This window comes from Galeopterus variegatus, unplaced genomic scaffold, assembly GCF_000696425.1.
Source record: "Galeopterus variegatus unplaced genomic scaffold, G_variegatus-3.0.2 Scaffold2211, whole genome shotgun sequence".
In the NCBI taxonomy this organism is placed as follows: domain Eukaryota; kingdom Metazoa; phylum Chordata; class Mammalia; order Dermoptera; family Cynocephalidae; genus Galeopterus; species Galeopterus variegatus.
This window is the reverse complement of record NW_007728322.1, coordinates 243476-262808: the sequence shown is the minus strand read 5'-3', so window position 1 is coordinate 262808 and position 19333 is coordinate 243476. Positions and strand designations below refer to the sequence as shown.

The 19333-nt window shown below is 37.5% G+C and overlaps 1 protein-coding gene across 2 annotated transcripts in view; it reads left to right on the top strand.

The window, feature by feature from the left end:
- Positions 1-1658, top strand: part of LOC103597143 (glutamyl aminopeptidase-like) — a 48774-nt gene extending 47116 nt beyond the window's left edge. For both annotated transcript variants that reach the window (XM_008580941.1, XM_008580940.1), the window contains one exon: positions 857-1658. In XM_008580941.1, coding sequence (XP_008579163.1) covers positions 857-1009 — 153 coding nt within the window. In that variant the 3' untranslated portion in view covers positions 1010-1658. The remainder of the gene's footprint in view (positions 1-856) is intronic.
- The last annotated feature ends 17675 nt before the right edge of the window (positions 1659-19333 follow it).

Here is a 19333-nt window from a genome sequence, read left to right as displayed (position 1 = left end):
GGAATTTCAGAACTAATTCCAAATCTTCCAGGTTTCAAATATCTCAATTCCTGGAGAAGAGGAGGGATGTTCATTCATGTTGGACAAATGGAGACTGTATGAAGTTTTGATATCTGTGTGTTAGACTCTGGATTTTTGTTGTTGTTGTTGTTGCCGGGTAAGGGGATTGCAGCCCTCAGCATGGTGTCGTCTGCACCACGCTCAGCCAGTGAGCGCACCAGCCATCCCTATATAGGATCCGAACCCACGGCCTCTGTGCTACCAGCACCGCACTCACCCGAATGAGCCATGGGGTCGGCCCTAGACTTTGGAATTTTAACAGCCTTTTGTAATTTAAGAAACCAATTTGTATTTTTGTAAATAGCAAATAATACTATGGTTGAGTTTGAGGGTTTTGGAGGTCAGAGGGAAGACAGAACTAAGTTTAACAGTGATTTTTAAAATGTCTTTAATTAAACTGAAAGTGTATTAAAATACTCCAGAATCCTGGAGTGAAAGGCTAAGCAAAACCATCATTCCGCAGGCCAGATTTTCCAGGGAACACCTCGGGGAATTCACAGAGAACAGAGAAACCAGCAGAAGCAAAAAGGGACATGCCAGCCACTGATACGCAGCCTCCTTCCCCAGCTCCAGTCAGAGCCTATTTTGGCTTGATGGTCAGGGGTCAAAAGCCACGGGGAATGGTAGCTAGTCTGAGGGATGAGCTTAGCCTGAATGATGCACTAAGTGATGTATCACTCGTGCACTGATACCAAATTTCCAGGCAAGAAGGAAACAAATCCAGTTTGTAGATGAAATTCTTGAAGAACAATTGGGCTTAAAATGTCTTTCCTAATTATTTCCCTCTCATTTCTAGATGGAGAGCTTTTTCGCAAAATATCCAGAAGCTGGAGCAGGAGAAAGTCCTAGGGAGCAAGTGCTGGAAACAGTGAGAAACAATATTGAGTGGCTGAAACAAAACAGAGACACCATAAGGGAGTGGTTTTCTGATTTGCCTAAGGATGGTTAATGTGTTTAAATGTCACAGCTTAATTCTCTGAATCTGTTGTTTCTCCTATTAAGAATTTGGTGGCCTAATTCATAAGTGCTATGGAGGCAGTTTTATAAACAGATAATGCTTTTGCTAAGTACTGTGTTCATATGTTTGCAAAGCTTTTAAATTGTTCCCTTTGTTTATGAAGGAAGATACTAATAGAGTAATATACTCAGGGATTTCTTCTAAGTGTACTTCATGGGAGATTCTTTACAAACTGAAGAGAATTTAATAGTTATTTTAATGTCTTTAAATACCATTCTTCGTATCTTAAATCTGTGAAAATAGAACGATTTGGTATCAGCTTTATATTCTTAGTACCCAAAAAACGCCACTTAATCTTCTCTCTTGATTGATTTTTAAAGTTTAAATACCAGTACTTGAGGAACCAATATTACCATCTTAATGTTTATTTTATTATTCAGAATTACATAGACCTAATATCACTTTATTCACATATGTCTTACTACTGCAAATCCTACCAAAGTAACCTGGGCTCAATTTTACTCCAGGATTGTATGAAGCAGCCAAAGAAATGTCTGACTGTTGCCTTTGCTCTTACAAAATCAACAAGAAAACTCTCCTCTCCCTTAAAAAATAAATCTAAATGATTAACTTCAAAAAATATTGTTTTCCAGTGTCACATTACTCTTGAATGAAAATGACTGTAGTGTTCCCCACATAATTTAGCCCATCGCAAATGTGATTCAAGAACTGGCCTTTTTCATGCTTGGACTCACTCATCTTACTCCATTTCTTACAAAGCTCCTTCAAAAATGCTACGAAATTAGAGGGAACAGTATGCTTAACTCTGCTCCGTGGATTTTTAGAGGAAAAAAGCTAAATCATTGGGAATTGTTCAGGAAAGAGAGAAGGCAGATTATTCCATAAAAATGAATGGAATTTGAATTTAGCTTTGACCTCATCTAGCAATCTAAGTGTGAAAATGGGGGAAGCCCATAGATCACTCCAGCATGCCTCTGCATATCTGAGGATATGTCTTCTTATAGATAAGTTTTATGTATAAACCCTTAGATCCTAATCCATACAGAACAGCAGTGATCAAATTTATATGCATGACTTGATTAAAGGCATCAATTTCATGGAAGCTGATGGCTAGAATATGTTTAATATGGCACATGATGTCTAGTAGAGCCACAATGTACATCCATCCAGTGGGCAGAGAAGAAGGTAAATTACTATGTTCCAATTTGCTATATCTAGAAAATCTAAATTTATTTGGAACTTTCAAAAGTATAAGGTAATTTAGGATTGGCTTGAGGAAAATTGATGCATATGGGAAGAATCAAAATCTTAGCTTTGTCTTTATACAGTGTTGTGCCCTGTTCATGTTCTCTGAGACTTTATAAACTTTCCTATTGCTGTTTCTTAATTATCACTTCTAAACCCGGGCAGCTAAACTAGCAAATTAAAATGTAAACTAGAGGAGGAAAAAGATAAAAAAGAAAAAAATTTCCTGACAAAAAATTTTAAAACATTTAAAATTATTTCAGAAGCAAAAACAAATTAGCATAAATCATCAGGAAAACTCCACTACCCTCATGGGGATTAACATCCTAACTTCAAATTCCAACCACAATCAGATCCACCACTTGAAGTCATGTATTGTTTCAAGTGGACAAATAAAGAATCAACATGCTTTATCCTCTGTTTTATAAAATAAATATTTTTTAAGGAAAAATATAAGTTTGAGGGGGATGGTAAAATTAAACAGATTCCAACTTGCCTACAAGTCATTCTGTTTCATTCCATTTTAAGCATAAATACTGAGAACAAATTGTTTAGTTCTCTTCACCCCACATAGAAAAGAGCTATACATACTTTGTCATAAAAAATCTACCAGACCATCAGGTTCTTCTCAAACAATATCTGGTTTTGAAAAGGCTGATGCCCAATAGAGAGATCGATGCCTAGCACAGTTTACTACGGTGCTGGCTGAGTGTTGTCACAATATTTACAGGGGAAAAAATTAGTATAATGTTTCCAAAATTAAACCACAGTAAAACCATCTAATTTAAAAAATTAACTGGAAGATGTGATCAGCAAGGTCATGTTGCAAGAACCAGGGACACTATTATTGCCTCTCCTCCAGACAGCCTACTTCTGTATTCCAGATCATTGCTATAAACCAAATATAAACTAGGAGTTTAAATAATAAACCACAAATATAAAACTGACAAGCAAGCAAAATTTGGGAAACAGAGATGAAGTGTACAGCTGAGTTGAGGACAATGGTGTTCCTACAGTTTATGCCCCAATTTGGTGAAGAGCTAGTCCAAGAATAGAAAAATGCAGAGTAGGGGCAGAAATCTAGAACAATAATTCTCAAAGGGGACTGGGGGAGGAGGAAGGAGTAGAAGGGAGGAGATTAGATTACTAGTGTAGCTTTCCAAAACATGGCTAAATCAGCAACATCATCATCATCATCAAACTTTTTTTTTTTGCCAAGCACTGTTCTAAACACTAGCACTCCACATACATATGTTAATTTTTGCATTAATCTTTGCAAAAATCCCATGAAGTAGAAACTGGTATTACCCGTATTTCACAAATGAAGAAACCGAGGAGAAGTTATAGATCTTGCCCAAGTTCATAAAAGTGGTATCTGGCTTGGATTTGAATTTAGGCAGTTTATCACCAGAATCTACATTTTAATTTATGTTAGAGTGAAAACATGAATTTTAAAACCAGAGTGACCTGGGTTTGAGTATTGACTACTTGGTAGTTGAGCGTCCTTAACCTCTCCATTGCTGTTTCATCATCTATAAAACGGGGATAAAAATAGTAACCACCTGTAGTGGATTGAATTATGTTCCCCCAAAACTCACTGAAGCTTAATTGTGTCCCCAAGCTTTATGTATTAGAAACTTAGCCCCCACTGTGACTGTTAAGAGGGTGGGAAGTCCTATTATGGTAATTGAAAGGTGGAGCTTTAAAGAGGTGATTAAATTGTAGGCCATGCAGTAGTGAATGGATTAAAAATGGTGGTTATGGGCATGGTTCTGAGGGCATTAAAAGAAGAGGAGAGTCTGTCTTGTTCTCTCTGCTCTCTCTGCCTCCACCATCTTGCAATGTGAGACCCCTGGATCACTGTCACTACCACCAGATAGACTGGTCTTCCCAGCTTCAGAAACTGTAGGCAATAAATGTCATTTTTCTTTATAAATCACCCAGTTTCAGCTATTTTGTTATAAGCAACAGAAACAGACTAATACACCACCTCAATTGGTTTTAATGAAAAGTAAATGCAACAATACATGTAAAGGATGCATGTATGGGAAATAATCAAGCAATAAACATTAGCTACTATTATTGTTATTATTATATCTCCCAGCCCCCACTTAAGACACAAGTTTGGAGAATATAATAAACTTAGGCTGAGGAGTAAGCAAACCTAAGCTGAAGTCACTAAGGTTAGACAATGTGTTAGACTGTGTCATTGTTCACACATAGTCACCGCCCCTTCCTGAGAGAGGATTCTACTATCCTACACCATTAAAGTCTAGCATGAGTATGTAACTTGCTTTGGCCAGTAAAATATGAGTGAAAGTGATGTATGTCAGTTTCAGGCAGAAATGTCTACAGCCAATCCCTGGTTTGCCACGCTGTCCATTTTTCTTCAGCTAGTATATTCAGCAATGTTCCAGTTGCTTTCTCTTAGCCTGATTTCCAGGATGATCACATCACAGAGCAGAATTTACCCAGCACATAGTACACATGTATTGTGAGCAAGGTATATACCTTGGTTATTGTAAATCACTGAGATTTCGAGGTTATCTGTTACTTTAGCGTAAGCTAGCCTAACTTTACATAAACACTAAACTGATATGGTGCTTTACAATAGTCATTTATATCCCATCCTTTTTCCTCCTTCTTCTATCTTAGGGGTTAGCAAACTTCTGCTGGCCTGTTTTTGTAAGTCTGCAAGCTAAAAATAGTTTTTATATTTTTTAGTAGTTGAAAAAAATGAAAAGAGTAATAGTTCGTGATGTGAAGATTACATGATCAGTGTCCTTAAAGTTTTATTGAAACATAGCCACATGCAGTCATTTATGTATTGATTACTGCTTTCCTGCTACAACAGCAGTGCTGAGTAATTGTAATAGAGACCTTATGGCCCACAAAGCCTAAAATATTTATTATCTGGTCCTCTACAGAAAAAGTGTATCTATCCCTTGTGGATCTCTTCTTTACTCCTTCCTTCCTTTCACATTCAATTCCTTCCCCCGTTTTTTTTCCTTCTTCCATATTCCAACCCAGAGTTTCTTGGCCCCAGTACTACTACTGCTCTTTTGGGCCTGACAGTACTTTCAGGGCTATCCTGCGCATGGTAGAATGTTTAGTAGCTTCCCTGGCCTCTATTCTCTAGTTGCCAGTGGCACTTCCCCCAACCAAAAATGTCTCCAGACATTGCCAAATGTCCTCTGAGAGGCCAAATAGTTCCAGTTGAGAATCACTGCCTAATTTTAAACTTGTGAATAGATGCCAAAGGCATTATTTAACAAGTCTTAATGATAGGTGAGAAGAATGCTGCTGACTTAAAGCAGTCCTGCCTAAGCTTATGGAAGTTGAAGAACTATGTGAGAAAAAAGAATGTTGGGAAAAAGAGCAATAACGAAGAGAATACTGGAATTAGGGTTTTCCAGAGAAACAGATCCAATAGGATATATATGTAAATAATATATATTTTTTAATATACATATGTAAATGGAAATTTATTTATTTATATATAAAAGGAGATATGTAATATATAAAAAGAAGATTTATTAAGAGGAATTGGCTTATGCAATCATGGAGACTGAGAAGTCTCACAATCTGCCATTTGTAAGCTGGAAAACTAGGAAAATCAGTGGTATAATTCAGCCCAATTCTGAAGGCCTGAGAACCCGGGGGCTGATGCCGGTGCAGGAGAAGATGAGATGCAATGTCCCAATTCAAGCAGTGATGTAGAAAAAATAGGGGGTGTATTCCTCCTTCCCCTACCTTTTGTTCTATTTAGGCTCCCAATGGATTTGATGGTGCCTACCCACATTGTAGGATACAATCTACTTTACTGAGTCCATTTAATTCAAATGCTAATCTCACCTGAAATCTCCCTCACAGATACATGCAGAAATAATGTTTAATCTGGGCACCCTGTGACCCAATAAAGTTGACACATACAATTAACCATTTAAACTGAGTAAGGTACTTTATTAGTCTAGTCCATTTCTGTTGCTTATAACAAAATACTCAGAACTAGGTAATTTGTAAGAAAACAAAATTTATTCCTTACAATTTTTGAGGCTGGGAAGTCTAAAGTCCAGGGAGCATATCTGGTGAGGGTCTTCCTTGGTGGTGGCTTTACAGCAACACAGGGTATCACATTGGGAGATGGCAGAAGCAGAGAGAGAGAGACAGCTCCTGGCACTGATCTTCTAATTTCTATTCTTCAAGTTCTTTTAAATAATGCGTAAGTGGCTATTTCCCTGTATTAAATCTTTTTCTGCTTGGAATACCTAGAGTATTTCCTAAACCGACTCCTGAATAATACAAAACAAAGTTACAGATTTTATTTTGGTGTATATTCTCATTTAACTCAGTGCACCTTTCCTGCCCATTGTCCTTATCATACAAAAAATTGCAAGCAGGGTCTTTTGCTTGGTACAGACTGATGGAATGGATTGACCCTCAGAGAGTCCACTCCAGCACTGATAACTTTTAGAATATGGACAAATTATGATAGGCAGCATTTGGAAGAGATTATTCCCTGATTTAAAGGAAAAAGAGTCACAGCAATATGTTTCCCTTTTGTGTTAGCCTATGTAGGCATATTAGGACGCACCAATGACAAAATCATCAAGGTTAACTTCCTCAGTTTCTCAGATGCTCAATGTAGAGTTGCTAAATAACATAGCAGTTCCACTCCTAGGAATATACCCAAGAGAACTAAAAGTATATGTCCACACAAAAACGTATACATGAATGTTTATAGAAGCATTATTCATAATAGCGAAAAAGTAGAAATAACCCAAATGTCCATCCACTGATGAGTGGATAGTCAAAAGATGGTATAGCCTTAAAATGGAATTTTGTTCAGTCACAAAAGGGAATTATGTAATGATACATACTTCAATATGGATAAACCTTGAAAACATTATGCTGAGTGAAAGAAGCTAGTCACAAAAGGCTGCATATTGTATGATTCTATTTATATGAAATGTCCTTAATAAGAAAATCTATAGAGACAAAGTATATTGGTGGTTGTCAGGGACTTGGGAAGGGAATATGGGGAGTGACTGCTAAAGCTTTCTTTTTTAGATTATGAAAATATTCTAAAATTAAATAATGGTGATGGTTGCACAACTCTGTGAATATACCAAAAACCACTGAAAGTGGCATACTTTTAAAATGATAAATTTTATGATGTATGAATTATCTCTCAATAAAGCTATTATTTAAAAAGTTGCCTTTCCTCCTTAGAACCTTACTAAACTAAATCACAGGGTAGCACTGGCTCATGATGGAGCCAATATTCCTCCCAACAGTAACAATTTTCCTTCTGCCAAGGTGCTTATGAAGTTTGTCTCCTTAAAATTGTTTCTACTTCCAGATCCAAGGATTTGCATCATTATTTCCAAAAGATTCTTGTATTTTTAAAAAATATTTTATTTTATTTTATTTTGTCAATATACAATGTGGTTGATTACTGTGGCCCATTACCGAAACCTCCTTCCACCTCCCTCTCCCCCCTCCCTCCCGACAATGTCCTTTCTGTTTGATTGTCGTATCAACTTCAAGGAATTGTGATTGTTGTGCCTTCTTCCCTCCCTCCACCCCTCTAGTTTTTTGTGCATTTATTTATTTATTTTTAGCTCCCACAGACAAGTGAGAACATGTGATATTTCTCTCTCTGTGCCTGACTTGTTTCACTTAATATAATCCTCTCTAGGTCCATCCATGTCATTGCAAATGGCAGTATTTCATTCTTTTTTATAGCTGAGTAGTATTTCATTGTGTAGATATACCACATTTTCTGTATCCACTCATCTGATGATGGACACTTGGGCTGGTTCCAACTCTTAGCTATTGCAAAGAGTGCTGCAATGTACATTGGGGAGCAGGTATACCTTCGACTTGATGATTTCCATTCCTCTGGGTATATATCCCAGCAGTGGGATAGCTGGGTCATATGGTAGATCTATCTGCAATTGTTTGAGGAACCTCCATACCATTTTCCATAGAAGCTGCACCATTTTGCAGTCCCACCAACAAGGTATGAGAGTTCCTTTTCTTCCGCAACCTTGCCAGCATTTATTGTTCAGAGTCTTTTGGATATTAGCCATCCTAACTGGGGTGTGATGGTATCTCAGTGTGGTTTTGATTTGCATTTCCTGAATGCTGGGTGATGTTGAGCATTTTTTCATATGTCTGTTGGCCATTCGTATATCTTCCTTGGAGAAATGCCTATTTAATTCTTTTGCCCATTTTTTAATTGGGTTGCTTGTATTTTGATTCAAACATGTAACTGGTTCTGATATTGCATTCTTCATCAACAGGACCCCATACAATCTTGACAGAACTAAAAATCACATGCCTCATTTACCCCATCTCCCATCAAAGTACCCCATTTCCCTGATCACAGTGGTAAGCTCAGGAGTGATCATTTGATCTAAACAGAGCAAATTAATGTATCCAGGATTATGACACATGGATATTAGGGGAAAGATGCTCCTCTTTCTGCTGGGGTTGCTAAGCCAGGAGATTTCTGGAGCTGTTGCTGGCCATCTTACTATCACATGGGAAGAGGCCAGGCAGAAGTAAGCAGAGCTAAGCGAGCAAGGATACAGAGTGCAGACTACATTAGCTCCCCAATACAGTGTTCCTGTACACTCTCCCAAGAAACATTTATAGTTAGGGGAGAAGGTCATGGAAAAGAAATTGTTAAGGTTCATGAAAAAAGGGCCAATTAGTGTTATTAGATGGATGGAAGGAAGGAAAAAAGAAAAGACAGGAAGGGAGGAAAGAAGGAAGGAAGACAGGGATGGAGAAAAGGGGGAAGAGAGGGAGAGAGGGAAAAGAAAGGAAGAAGGGAGAGTGAGGGAGAACCTTATTGAAAGGGAAAGGAAGATAATAAGATTTTCATAGTAATCACCACATCAGCCTCTGAATGAAAGGAATCTTCTCATTTCTTTTTGATAATTTTTTTCCATTTGAAAACTGAGAGAAAAATTAAATAATAGCCCTAGTAAATGAGATCAATGTTATAGTCACTATCATTAAAACAAAGGTAATCAATCATTAAAATTCCAGAGCCATGTGAATAAATAAACAAAAGAATTCCTATCCCCCTCCACCAATAAACTGAGGGTAGTACTGATAGGAGAAGCTAAACTACATGAATAAAAAAATGAAACCAAAATGAAGCAGGATAAAGCACATAGCCTAAAGGATATTGGTTTGTTAATTTAACCATGTGTCATATTAAATTATGTATTTTAAAATGCCTAGGGAGAAGTTTAATTTTTATGACAGTTACCAATTAAAAAAATCCTTTTATAGTGTGTTACTTTTCTATGAGAAGGAAAAAGGCTGTCAGTGCAAAGCCTCATACTGTATCCTTGAATCCTCGCCCTTTTCTGGAATGTGCATACTTGTCTATTTAAAAGAACATGATCTTATAAAATTCTAAGGTGGGATAAGGTCCAGAGGTGGGGATGAGGACCGTATAGTATTTAGGGAATACTCATAATTCTTTTGTTTTCTATACATGTGACTTATGTAACCAGTTTTCCTCTCAACCAAAGAGTTGCTCTATTTATCTTTCTGTGCAATACTTCCTTTCCTACACCAAAATTAATAATTATTAAAAGAGAATGTGCCTAACAGACATGTATAGAATGCTGCACCCCAAAGCAGTTTAATACACATTCTTCTCAAGTGCACAGTAAACATTCTCCACTTGCGCACTAGGTTCCATCCTTACTCAACTTCACAAAGCATGGAACTAGTAAGTCCACCTTCTCTCTCTTATATCATTAGTTTTTCTTTCTCTACTGGATTCTTTGCATCAGTAGAGAAACATGCTATTTTTTTCCCCCAAAGAAAAAAAAACAAAACAACTCTCGTGACCCAGTTTCTGTTTCCAGGTCTCTCCTTCTGTAAAACTGCAAAACTTCTCTAAAGAGTTGTTTATGCTCGCCTAACCTAAAATTTCACCTTTGAGCCCATCTGATTGGACTTTTATCCCCACTCTTCCACCGAAACTGCGCTTGCTGAGGTCACTTTTCTAAATTCAATAGTCAATTCTCAATTAAGCAATTCTAGAGAAAGCCGAAACAACTGTGTCCAAGTACAGAACTAATTGATAACTGGCTTAATCTGAAGTTAAATTTTAGAATATCTAGACAAATGACATAAATTTTATTCTTTGGAAAATCTCTCTAAAATACTCAACTGAGTTTTGATAAGTTTGGTCAAAACAGAAGTAAGTTTGAGTACAGATATGAGTTTGAGTACAGATGTTCTCTTGTTACTTTAACAGTCAGATAAACAGAGGAAAATGTTGACATATTCCTATGAAAGTCGATAGGCAGAAGTCTCTTTAGAATCCATTTCAAAAGTAGAACCATTGTGCAAAGGTAATATTTTACCACATAATTTTGCACCCATCCACTCTAACACATTGGCCAATTATTAAGGATCTGAAAACTACAGGATGGAGAGCATGGCTCCAGTAGTTTTAGTCTATAAAAGATTCTAAGAAAATATTGCACACTTCCTCCTTAGCCATCTCCCCTTGGAGGGAAAAAAAAATAAAACTCTTGATAAAGTAATGCAAAATCTATAACTTTAATCAATATATCTTTGCACTTAACACTTCAAGATGAATTGAACATGTATTATAATAGGAAGGATCTATGTCAAAATTATAGCAACGATTATGCCTGAGTGGTGTAACTGATTCTTACCCAAGGACTTAAAGGTCTAGGTCTATGGATCAATAAAAGCTCAAACAAATGTACGTTCTTTGTGAAAGATTTATCTGTAATATGATAATAATGAAAATCCATGTTCCAGTTTTCCGGAAAAGTCCAAACTTTAAGTTTTTCAAGAAGGAAGCTATAAAAATGTAGATAAAATGCCTGGTAAACTAACAGATCCATAATTTGGGGTAGATAAAAAGCTGTGGTGTTCTGTTGGTTTTTTTTTTCCTTTTCCTTTCTTTTAAATATAAAGTGATAACCTACACTCTGGATCTAGCTAAGATTTGTCAATGACTGTACATAAACTTTCAAAGTTTAGATTAAAATTTAAATTAAATGTGCAGTCATAAAATGAGAGTGGAACAGAGCAACATGGGATCTATAACGTCTAGAGCAGTTGGCCTGACTGATAAAGCTGGAAGAGTTGTCAAGTGGGACCTGATCTTCAAACCTCACTCTCCAAACTCATGCTCCAAGTAACTGTGCCCCAGAATCTACCCTAAATCCTGGTTGTCACTGCCATGCTTAGATTTTTGCATGTATGTTTTTTATTTTTTCGCATGTACATTGGTATTTCGGAGGACGTCTTTATTTTGAGAAAATAGGAAATAAGATTTAAGAATGACAAGATTCGATGTGGTTGCTTTAATTTTACATGTTACCTCACACATTTGGCCATAGTTTTAGATGTGCTTGTTTTAACTGTCAGCCGTTTTTAAACCAGGCATTGTCAACAACAGGAAATTATGAATAGTAACGTAAGGGTACAGCAATTCACAAAGTAAACCCAAGAATTAGGGTGCTCTTCAGGCTATTTCAGAGACAGTAGAGGAGGATTCTTTCTTGAAGTTTTCCAGAATATTGAGTCCCTAGGAAACTTTTCTGGCAGAAATCCTTCCTCTTCTTCCTTCCCAAATGTTATTCCCAGCTCCTAATGTGTTCTTCAAAGTGCAGACGCCTTCCAACAGAGCAAAAGTCCTGGACTTTCTCTGCCCCTCACTCACTTCTCTTCCTCTTTTTAGGAGCAAGAACTGGGCATACATGGGTCAACCCTCCCCATCTTTCCTCTTCCAGGGATCTACCTGTTCAGAAAGCATGCATTCAGATGTACTTTCAGCAATGAAACAAACTTAGCAATAAAGGCTTCCTGTTGTAGGGTAGGGGAAGGGGGGATGACGTTGCCCAGGGAGGCTGTGACAGGTGGTGAGTCTACCTAATTCTTTGGGTTCACTGTTATTACTACACACCTAAGCTATGTCCTCCAACCTAGTCTTTAACTGTAATAACTCATTTATCTCTCAGTTGGCTGAGAATTCAGCTGGCATAGGGGGTGGGAGTGAGAGGCATATAAATTACTGATGCACTGAACCCTAACACCAATATGGAATTCCTTCTAGGGCTGCACAAAGCTGCATTTGCTCAACCACTTCAGTTAACTAATGCACTTCGTGGGATTTTTTAGATAAAGGCAGGATTGTTTGACTAGCATTATTCAGAAATAGTCTTACTGTTCCACTATTTGTCTCTAGATATGTCTTTAAATGCATATTTGTAATAAAAATAAATTGTTAGCTTGCAGCTATTATTTTAATAAGAGAAGTTGGCTTTAATCAGTGGTTAGAAGAGTTGTCAAAGTCCTAAGAGACTCAAATTTTAAATTTTATCTTGGAGGATAGTAACATGTAACAGAAGGAAATGCCAAAGGGGAAAAAGAGGCTGGAGTTTTTCATAAATTTGTTATACAAGCACACTTTAAAAAGATCATGGAAAATAGAATTGAACTTTTTGAAGTACCCTCATATGTAGGAGAGAGTGAGGAACTAGGATCACAAATGCAGACAGGTAAATCTGAATTGGCTTAGCAGGGCCCAGAATATGTGAAGTCTTGAAAGTCAAAGTCAACCTGAGGCCTTTACCCTATAGGCAATTAAGGAATCCCAAAAAATTCTCGAACAGAGAAATAATATACTGAAAATAAAGAATTAGAAAGACTAATTTGATTTAAAAAGTACAAGCTGGATAGAAGTAGCAAGAGAATCGAATACAACCAAGCAGGAAGTCTGAACCAACTGCTTTCCCTTCCACGCATCATCAGCGTATTTAAAGCAAAACCTATGATTAGTTTCCACTTGGTCTCCCACTATTCACTCTTTAGTCCACCACAGTATGATTTCTGCATCTGAAATAGTTCTTGCTAAAGTACCATTGACCTATTAATCACTAACTCAATGGGCATTTTTTCATTTCTTATCTAACCTGAACAATCATTAACAACCAACATGACTGACCACTTTCTCTGTATGAGTTTGCTAGGGCTGCTATAAAATGTACCATAAACTGGGTGGCTTAAACAAGGGAAATGTATTGTCTTACAGTTCTGGAGGCTAGAAATCTGAAATCAAAGTATTAGCAGGGTGGGTTCCTTCTGAGGGCTGTGAGAGAAGGATCTGTTCCAGGCCTCTCTCCTTGGCTTATAGATGTTGGTCTTCATGTACACATGGCATTTTTTGTGTATTTGTGTCTGTGTGTCCAAATTTCCCCTTTTTATAAGGATACCAGTCATATTGGATTAGAGCCTAACCTAATGATCTCACTTTAACTTGATTACACTTGTAAAGACCCTACACCCAAATAAGGTCACATTCTAAGGTACTGAGGGTAATAACTTCAATATATGAATTTGAGGGACACAATTTAATTCTCACCACCCTCCTTCTTAAAATTTTCCTCTTTGGCTTCCTTAGGACTCTGCCTCATATATCTCTGACCACTTATTTTCATTCTCTTTTTCTGGATTCTTTTCTCCCACCTGTCCCTTATACATCGATGTTTCCTAAGACACTATATTCCTTTCACTTCTGATTTTACTCCACATGCTATCCCCAGGGTTCCATGCCTGCATGGTTTTAACTGTCATCTGTATAGGGATACCTCCAAAATCTGTATTTGAAGCCTAATATCTTGCCTATGTCCTTCCTAGATTTATATATTCATTGATTCAGTAAGTTTATTGAGTGCTCATGTGAGTTACACATTGTTCTACACAGTGGGCAAAACAGACAATGTCCCTGCTCACTCGAGCCTAGCATTCTAGTGGGGGGAGAGGCAAAATCTAATAAATACATAATGTCAAATAGTGATGAGCTATATTAGACAAACCATAAAAACAAAAGCAAAATTAAGGGGGTCTCTTGCTGCAACAACACGAATGGGAGCATTAGGAGCCTGGGCTAGGAGCAAGACGCCTTGGATTGTTTTAAGAAAATAGCAGACAAGCCAGACGTGGGGGAAATTGCCAGCTTCTATAAGGCCAAGCTGAAGAAACGGAGACACAGGAGAACACCCCGCCGATCAGAGACCACTGAGCAGGAGAAGCGGAATGAAATTTCCTAAGAGCCTGGAGTATTCCCCACCCCCGTCATCTCCAAGTCCCTAGTCGTGGTGTGGAGGAAGAGCCACTTGCAAGGTGGATGTGAGCCACAAGCTGCACTGTGAACCCGGGCACTACTCACTGATGCCACCGGCCTGTGGGTGTCTGAGGGGATCCCCAATCAGAGTGCCCTATTCTCTGGCTTGCACTGGGATATTACAAAAAATTATTTGTATGATTAATGAAAATAAAACACATCTCATGGCAAAAAAAAAAAAAAAATGGCAAAATAAAGGGGATGGAGAGATGAATGCTATTTTAGGTAGGGTGTTCAGGCAAGGCCTCTCTGAGGAGGTGACACTAAATAGACCTACACCTACAAAAGCCAAATGAAAATAACCCACAAGCACCCCAAACTTTGTCAAGTTTCAGTCCAAAATGAAACTTATCCCCTATAGCCCCCACTAATCTGTTCTTCCTATATTTCTGATCCTGGCCAATGGTACAACCACTTTTCCAGAAACCTCTAAGTCACACTTATCCTATATCCAGTTAATTAGTCATGAAATCCTATTAGCTTAGCAATCTTACTTCTGAAATCTCTCTCAAATATAAATCTTCTTTCCTATCCCCATATTCACTATTCAGTTCTTACCTATCCTATCACAATAACCTCTCTACCCTGCTAGCACAGTAGTATTTTTAATGAAGATCTGAGTGTGCTATTCTCCAGCTCTAACAGTTCCTTGCCTTCACCCTGTCTTAAGAATAGGCTTCAAAGCACTCAGCTTGGTACTCACAATCTACCAGGATCTGCACCTCTCCAGCCCTATCCCTCGCTGCCAAGACAGTGCACCCTAAGTTCCAAAAGTGAACTGACCAAACCCTGTTCCTGCCCAGAATGCTTTCCTGAGATTTTTATCACTTGGCAAATACTTATGTGATTTCTATGATGTTGTTCCCTTACTCTCCCTATGGAACTACTTACTCCATCCTTTTGTTCCCAAAAGACTATAATAGTTATCATATCCCATAACTACTGCTTGTCTCCTCTTTTTAAGCTGTCAGCTTCTTAAAGACGGTACCCTTGTCAGTTGCATCTTTGTAACCCATGTGTCTATAGTATCTAGCACACAATAAAAATTCTACAACTGAAACTACAAAACTCTGGTGAAAGAAATGAAAGAATATCTAAATAAATGGAGAGAGATTCCACATTAATGGATTGGAAGACTCAATATTATTAAGATGTCAATTCTTCCCAACTTGACCTATAGATTTAACATAATACCAACCAAAATTCCAGCAAGCATTTTATAGATATTGATAAACTGATTCTAAAGATTATATGAGGCTGGCTAGTTGACTCAGTTGGTTAGAGCATAGTGTTATAAAGATTATATGAAAGGAAAAATGCCTAGAATAACCAACACAATCCTGAACTAGAAGAATAAAGTTAGAGGACTCACACTATTTGATTTCAAAACTTATTATAAAATACACCCACCAAGAGAGCATGGTATTGGTGAAAGAAGAAACAGATCAAAAATAGAGAATAGAGAGCCCATAAATAAACTACGCAAATATAATCACCTGATCTTTGACAAAGGAATAAAGGCAATTCAATGGAGAGAGAATAGTCTTTGTAGCAAATGGTGCTGAAACGAGTAAACATCCACATACAAAAGTAAATAAATAAACCCACACACAGACTTAAACCTTTCACAAAAATTAAATCAAAATAGATTACAGGCCAAAATGTAAAATGCAAAGCTATTAAACTTCTGTAAGAAAATATAGGAGACCTTGGGTTTGGTGATGAGGTTTTACATGTAACACCCAAAGCACAATCCATGAAAAAAGTTTTATAAGTTGGACCTTATTAAAATTAAAAACTTCTGCTCTGTAAAAGATACCATTAAGAAAATGAAAAGATAAGCCACAGAGTTGGAGAAAATATTTGCAAAACACCTGTCAGATAAAGGTCTTGTATTTAAAATACTGAAAAAATTCTGAAGACGCAGCAACGAGGGGAAAAAAAAAAAAAAACCAGTCCAATTTTAAAATGGGTAAAAGATGTTACGTATATTTTACCACAATGAAAAGATATGGATACATTTACATCTACCTCTGTATCTATATCAATATTCTGCATCTAGTATTCACTAGGATTGTTCACAAATTTTGGTTTTTTTTCTCTTCTTTCAAATTCATGGTAAAATTGCATCTTCCCATACCAATGAATCAGACATGGCCATTCAACTTAGTTTGATCATTGAAATGTCCATACAAGTATTAGGTGTTGTTCTCAAGCAGAAGCTTGCAGAGCCATGAGAACTTGAAAGTGTTCTCTTTTCCTTCTGGCACAGTAACTGACAAAGTTCTAGATAGTGGCTGTTACATCAGCCTAGTTGAGAAGTAACGACAATGGTGATGTGAAATAAAGCCCTCATCCATACCTCAATGGACATTTCACACCAGTAAAATGTTGGTGTTTTTGTTGTACTAAAGTAAAAAACAAATCTGAACAAACATGTCACCAATGAAGATCTGAAAGACAGTTTACCAATGAAGATATGGAGATGACAAATAAGCATATGAAAGGATGCTCAATATCATTTGTCATTAGGAAATTGAAAATTAAAATGAGACACCACTGAAAACCTATTAAAATGGCTAAAATCCAAAAAACTGGCAATACCAATTGCTGGTGAGTATGTGGAGCAATAGAAACTCTCATTCATTGCTGCTGGGAATACAAAAAAGTATAGCCACTTTGGAAGACAATTTGGCAGTTTCTAACAAAGCTGAACATAATCTTACATATGACCAAGCAATCATGCTCCTGGGTATTTACCCAGCTGATTTGAAAATTTATTTATACACAAAAACTTGCACGTGAATGTCTATAGCAGATTTATGCATCTTAGCCAAAAATTGAAAGCAACCAAAATGTCCTTCAATAGGTAAATGGAAAAACAAACTCTGACACATCCATACAATGGAATATTATTTAGCAATAAAAAGAAATGTGCTATCACCCCACAAAAAAAGGCATGAATGAATCTTGAATGCATATTACTATGTGAAAGAAGCCAGTTTGAAAAGGCTACATGCTATATGGTTCCAACTATATCACATTCTGGAATGCAAAACTATAGAGGCAGTAAAAAAAATCAGTGGTTGTCAGAGGCTTAAGCCTGTGGAGGAGAAGTGAATAGGTGAAGTACAGGGAATTTTTTTAGAGCACTGAAATTATTCTGTATGATATTGTAATGGTCGATACATGACACTACACATTTCTCAAAACCTACAGAATCTTACAGCACAAAGAATGAACCTTAAGTGTGTAAATTAGAAAAAAAAATCACTTAGGAGATCAGGGGATACCCAATCGAATATAAAAAGTAGCCAGAACTCTAACTATGTTACAAGTATACCTATAACCTCATCGAATGGGGTAGGGAAAAAGGTGCTGACCTCTGTAACTATAAACATAAATGGAATCTATAAGATTAAGGGAAAATAAACTGAATAAGCGGTGTACTTAAGTTGATAAACTTATTTCCCATGGGAGTACTTGCTAACAATTCTGACACCACTTACACATATGGTGGAATTAAACAATCAAGCAAATGGATGGTAGATGGTGGGAACCAAGTTTTCCACTACTGGGGTGGAGATTACAGGTAAGCAAGGGAAGGAAGCCAGAATGATCTATGTGGTAATGAATTAGAGTTTAAGGCACCAGTATGAACTCATGCTTAGCTTAACATAGATACAGGATGTTACATATAGAGATATTTATAGATATGAGAGTATATAGGGGTCACTATATACACATGAATTTCCTTGCTTTGTCACCTAACAAAGACTAGAAGCAATGACACCCCAGGAGTATTGAGCACATTTAGCACCTGTATCTTGGCTTCTAGTACCACTCTTCAATAAAAGAAACCATGGCTCCTTGGAGAAATGACTGAGTCTAGGACTGGGGAAGGAAATATACAAGATGGGTCTGCAGTATCTTACAGTGCCAGAAAGTAAGTGCTTAAAAAACAAAACAAAATTAAAAATGCCATAATCATGAGTATACATAGTATGTATGGATATGTCAAATGTCATAGGTATTTCAGAGGGACACAGGAGCTAATTGAAAGAGCTCCCAGTGGCAAAAGCTGGTCCAATTTGTGCAAGAAAATAAAGGAGTAATGAATTACAGCCCAACGTGTAAGATAAATATCCATGAGTCCACACTGATATAAATAAATGATTAAATGAATTAATAAATGGAAGACACAAATCTTCTGTGTAGAAGTCTAAACAATTAACTGTAGATACTCATGCCTCAAGAAAATGGAGTATAGCTCCCCCCTCCTTAAGTGCAGATTGTGCACAGTGACTTTCTTCCAAACAGTACAGTATGGAAAGGGAGAAAAAAGAAAACTGTAAAGTAGAGAACCTGACAAACACTATTTGAGTCAGCTGTTCCAGATCAACATCAACAGTGATAAATCATTGATAGCAGGTACCCTTGATATGATGTGATGAAGACAGCACTTTACTTCCACGGCCACCCTCCCCAACTCATAACCTCAGGCTAATCGTGAGAAAAACATCAGAAGGGCCGAGCCCGTGGTGCACTCAGGAGAGTGCGGCGCTGGGAGCGCAGCAGCACTCCCGCAGCGGGTTCGGATCCTATATAGGGATGACCAGTGCGCTTGCAGCGCTCACTGGCTGAGTGTGGTGTGGCCGGTCTCAAAAAGGACAAAAAAAAAGAAAAAAGAAAAACATCAGAGAATGCAACTGAGAGGGCCGGCCCCGTGTCTTCCGCTGAGGCCGCGGGTTCGGATCCTACATAGGGATGGCCAGTGCGCTCACTGGCTGAGCGTGGTGTGGACCACACTGTGCCGAGGGTTGCGATCCCCTTACTGGTCAAATAAG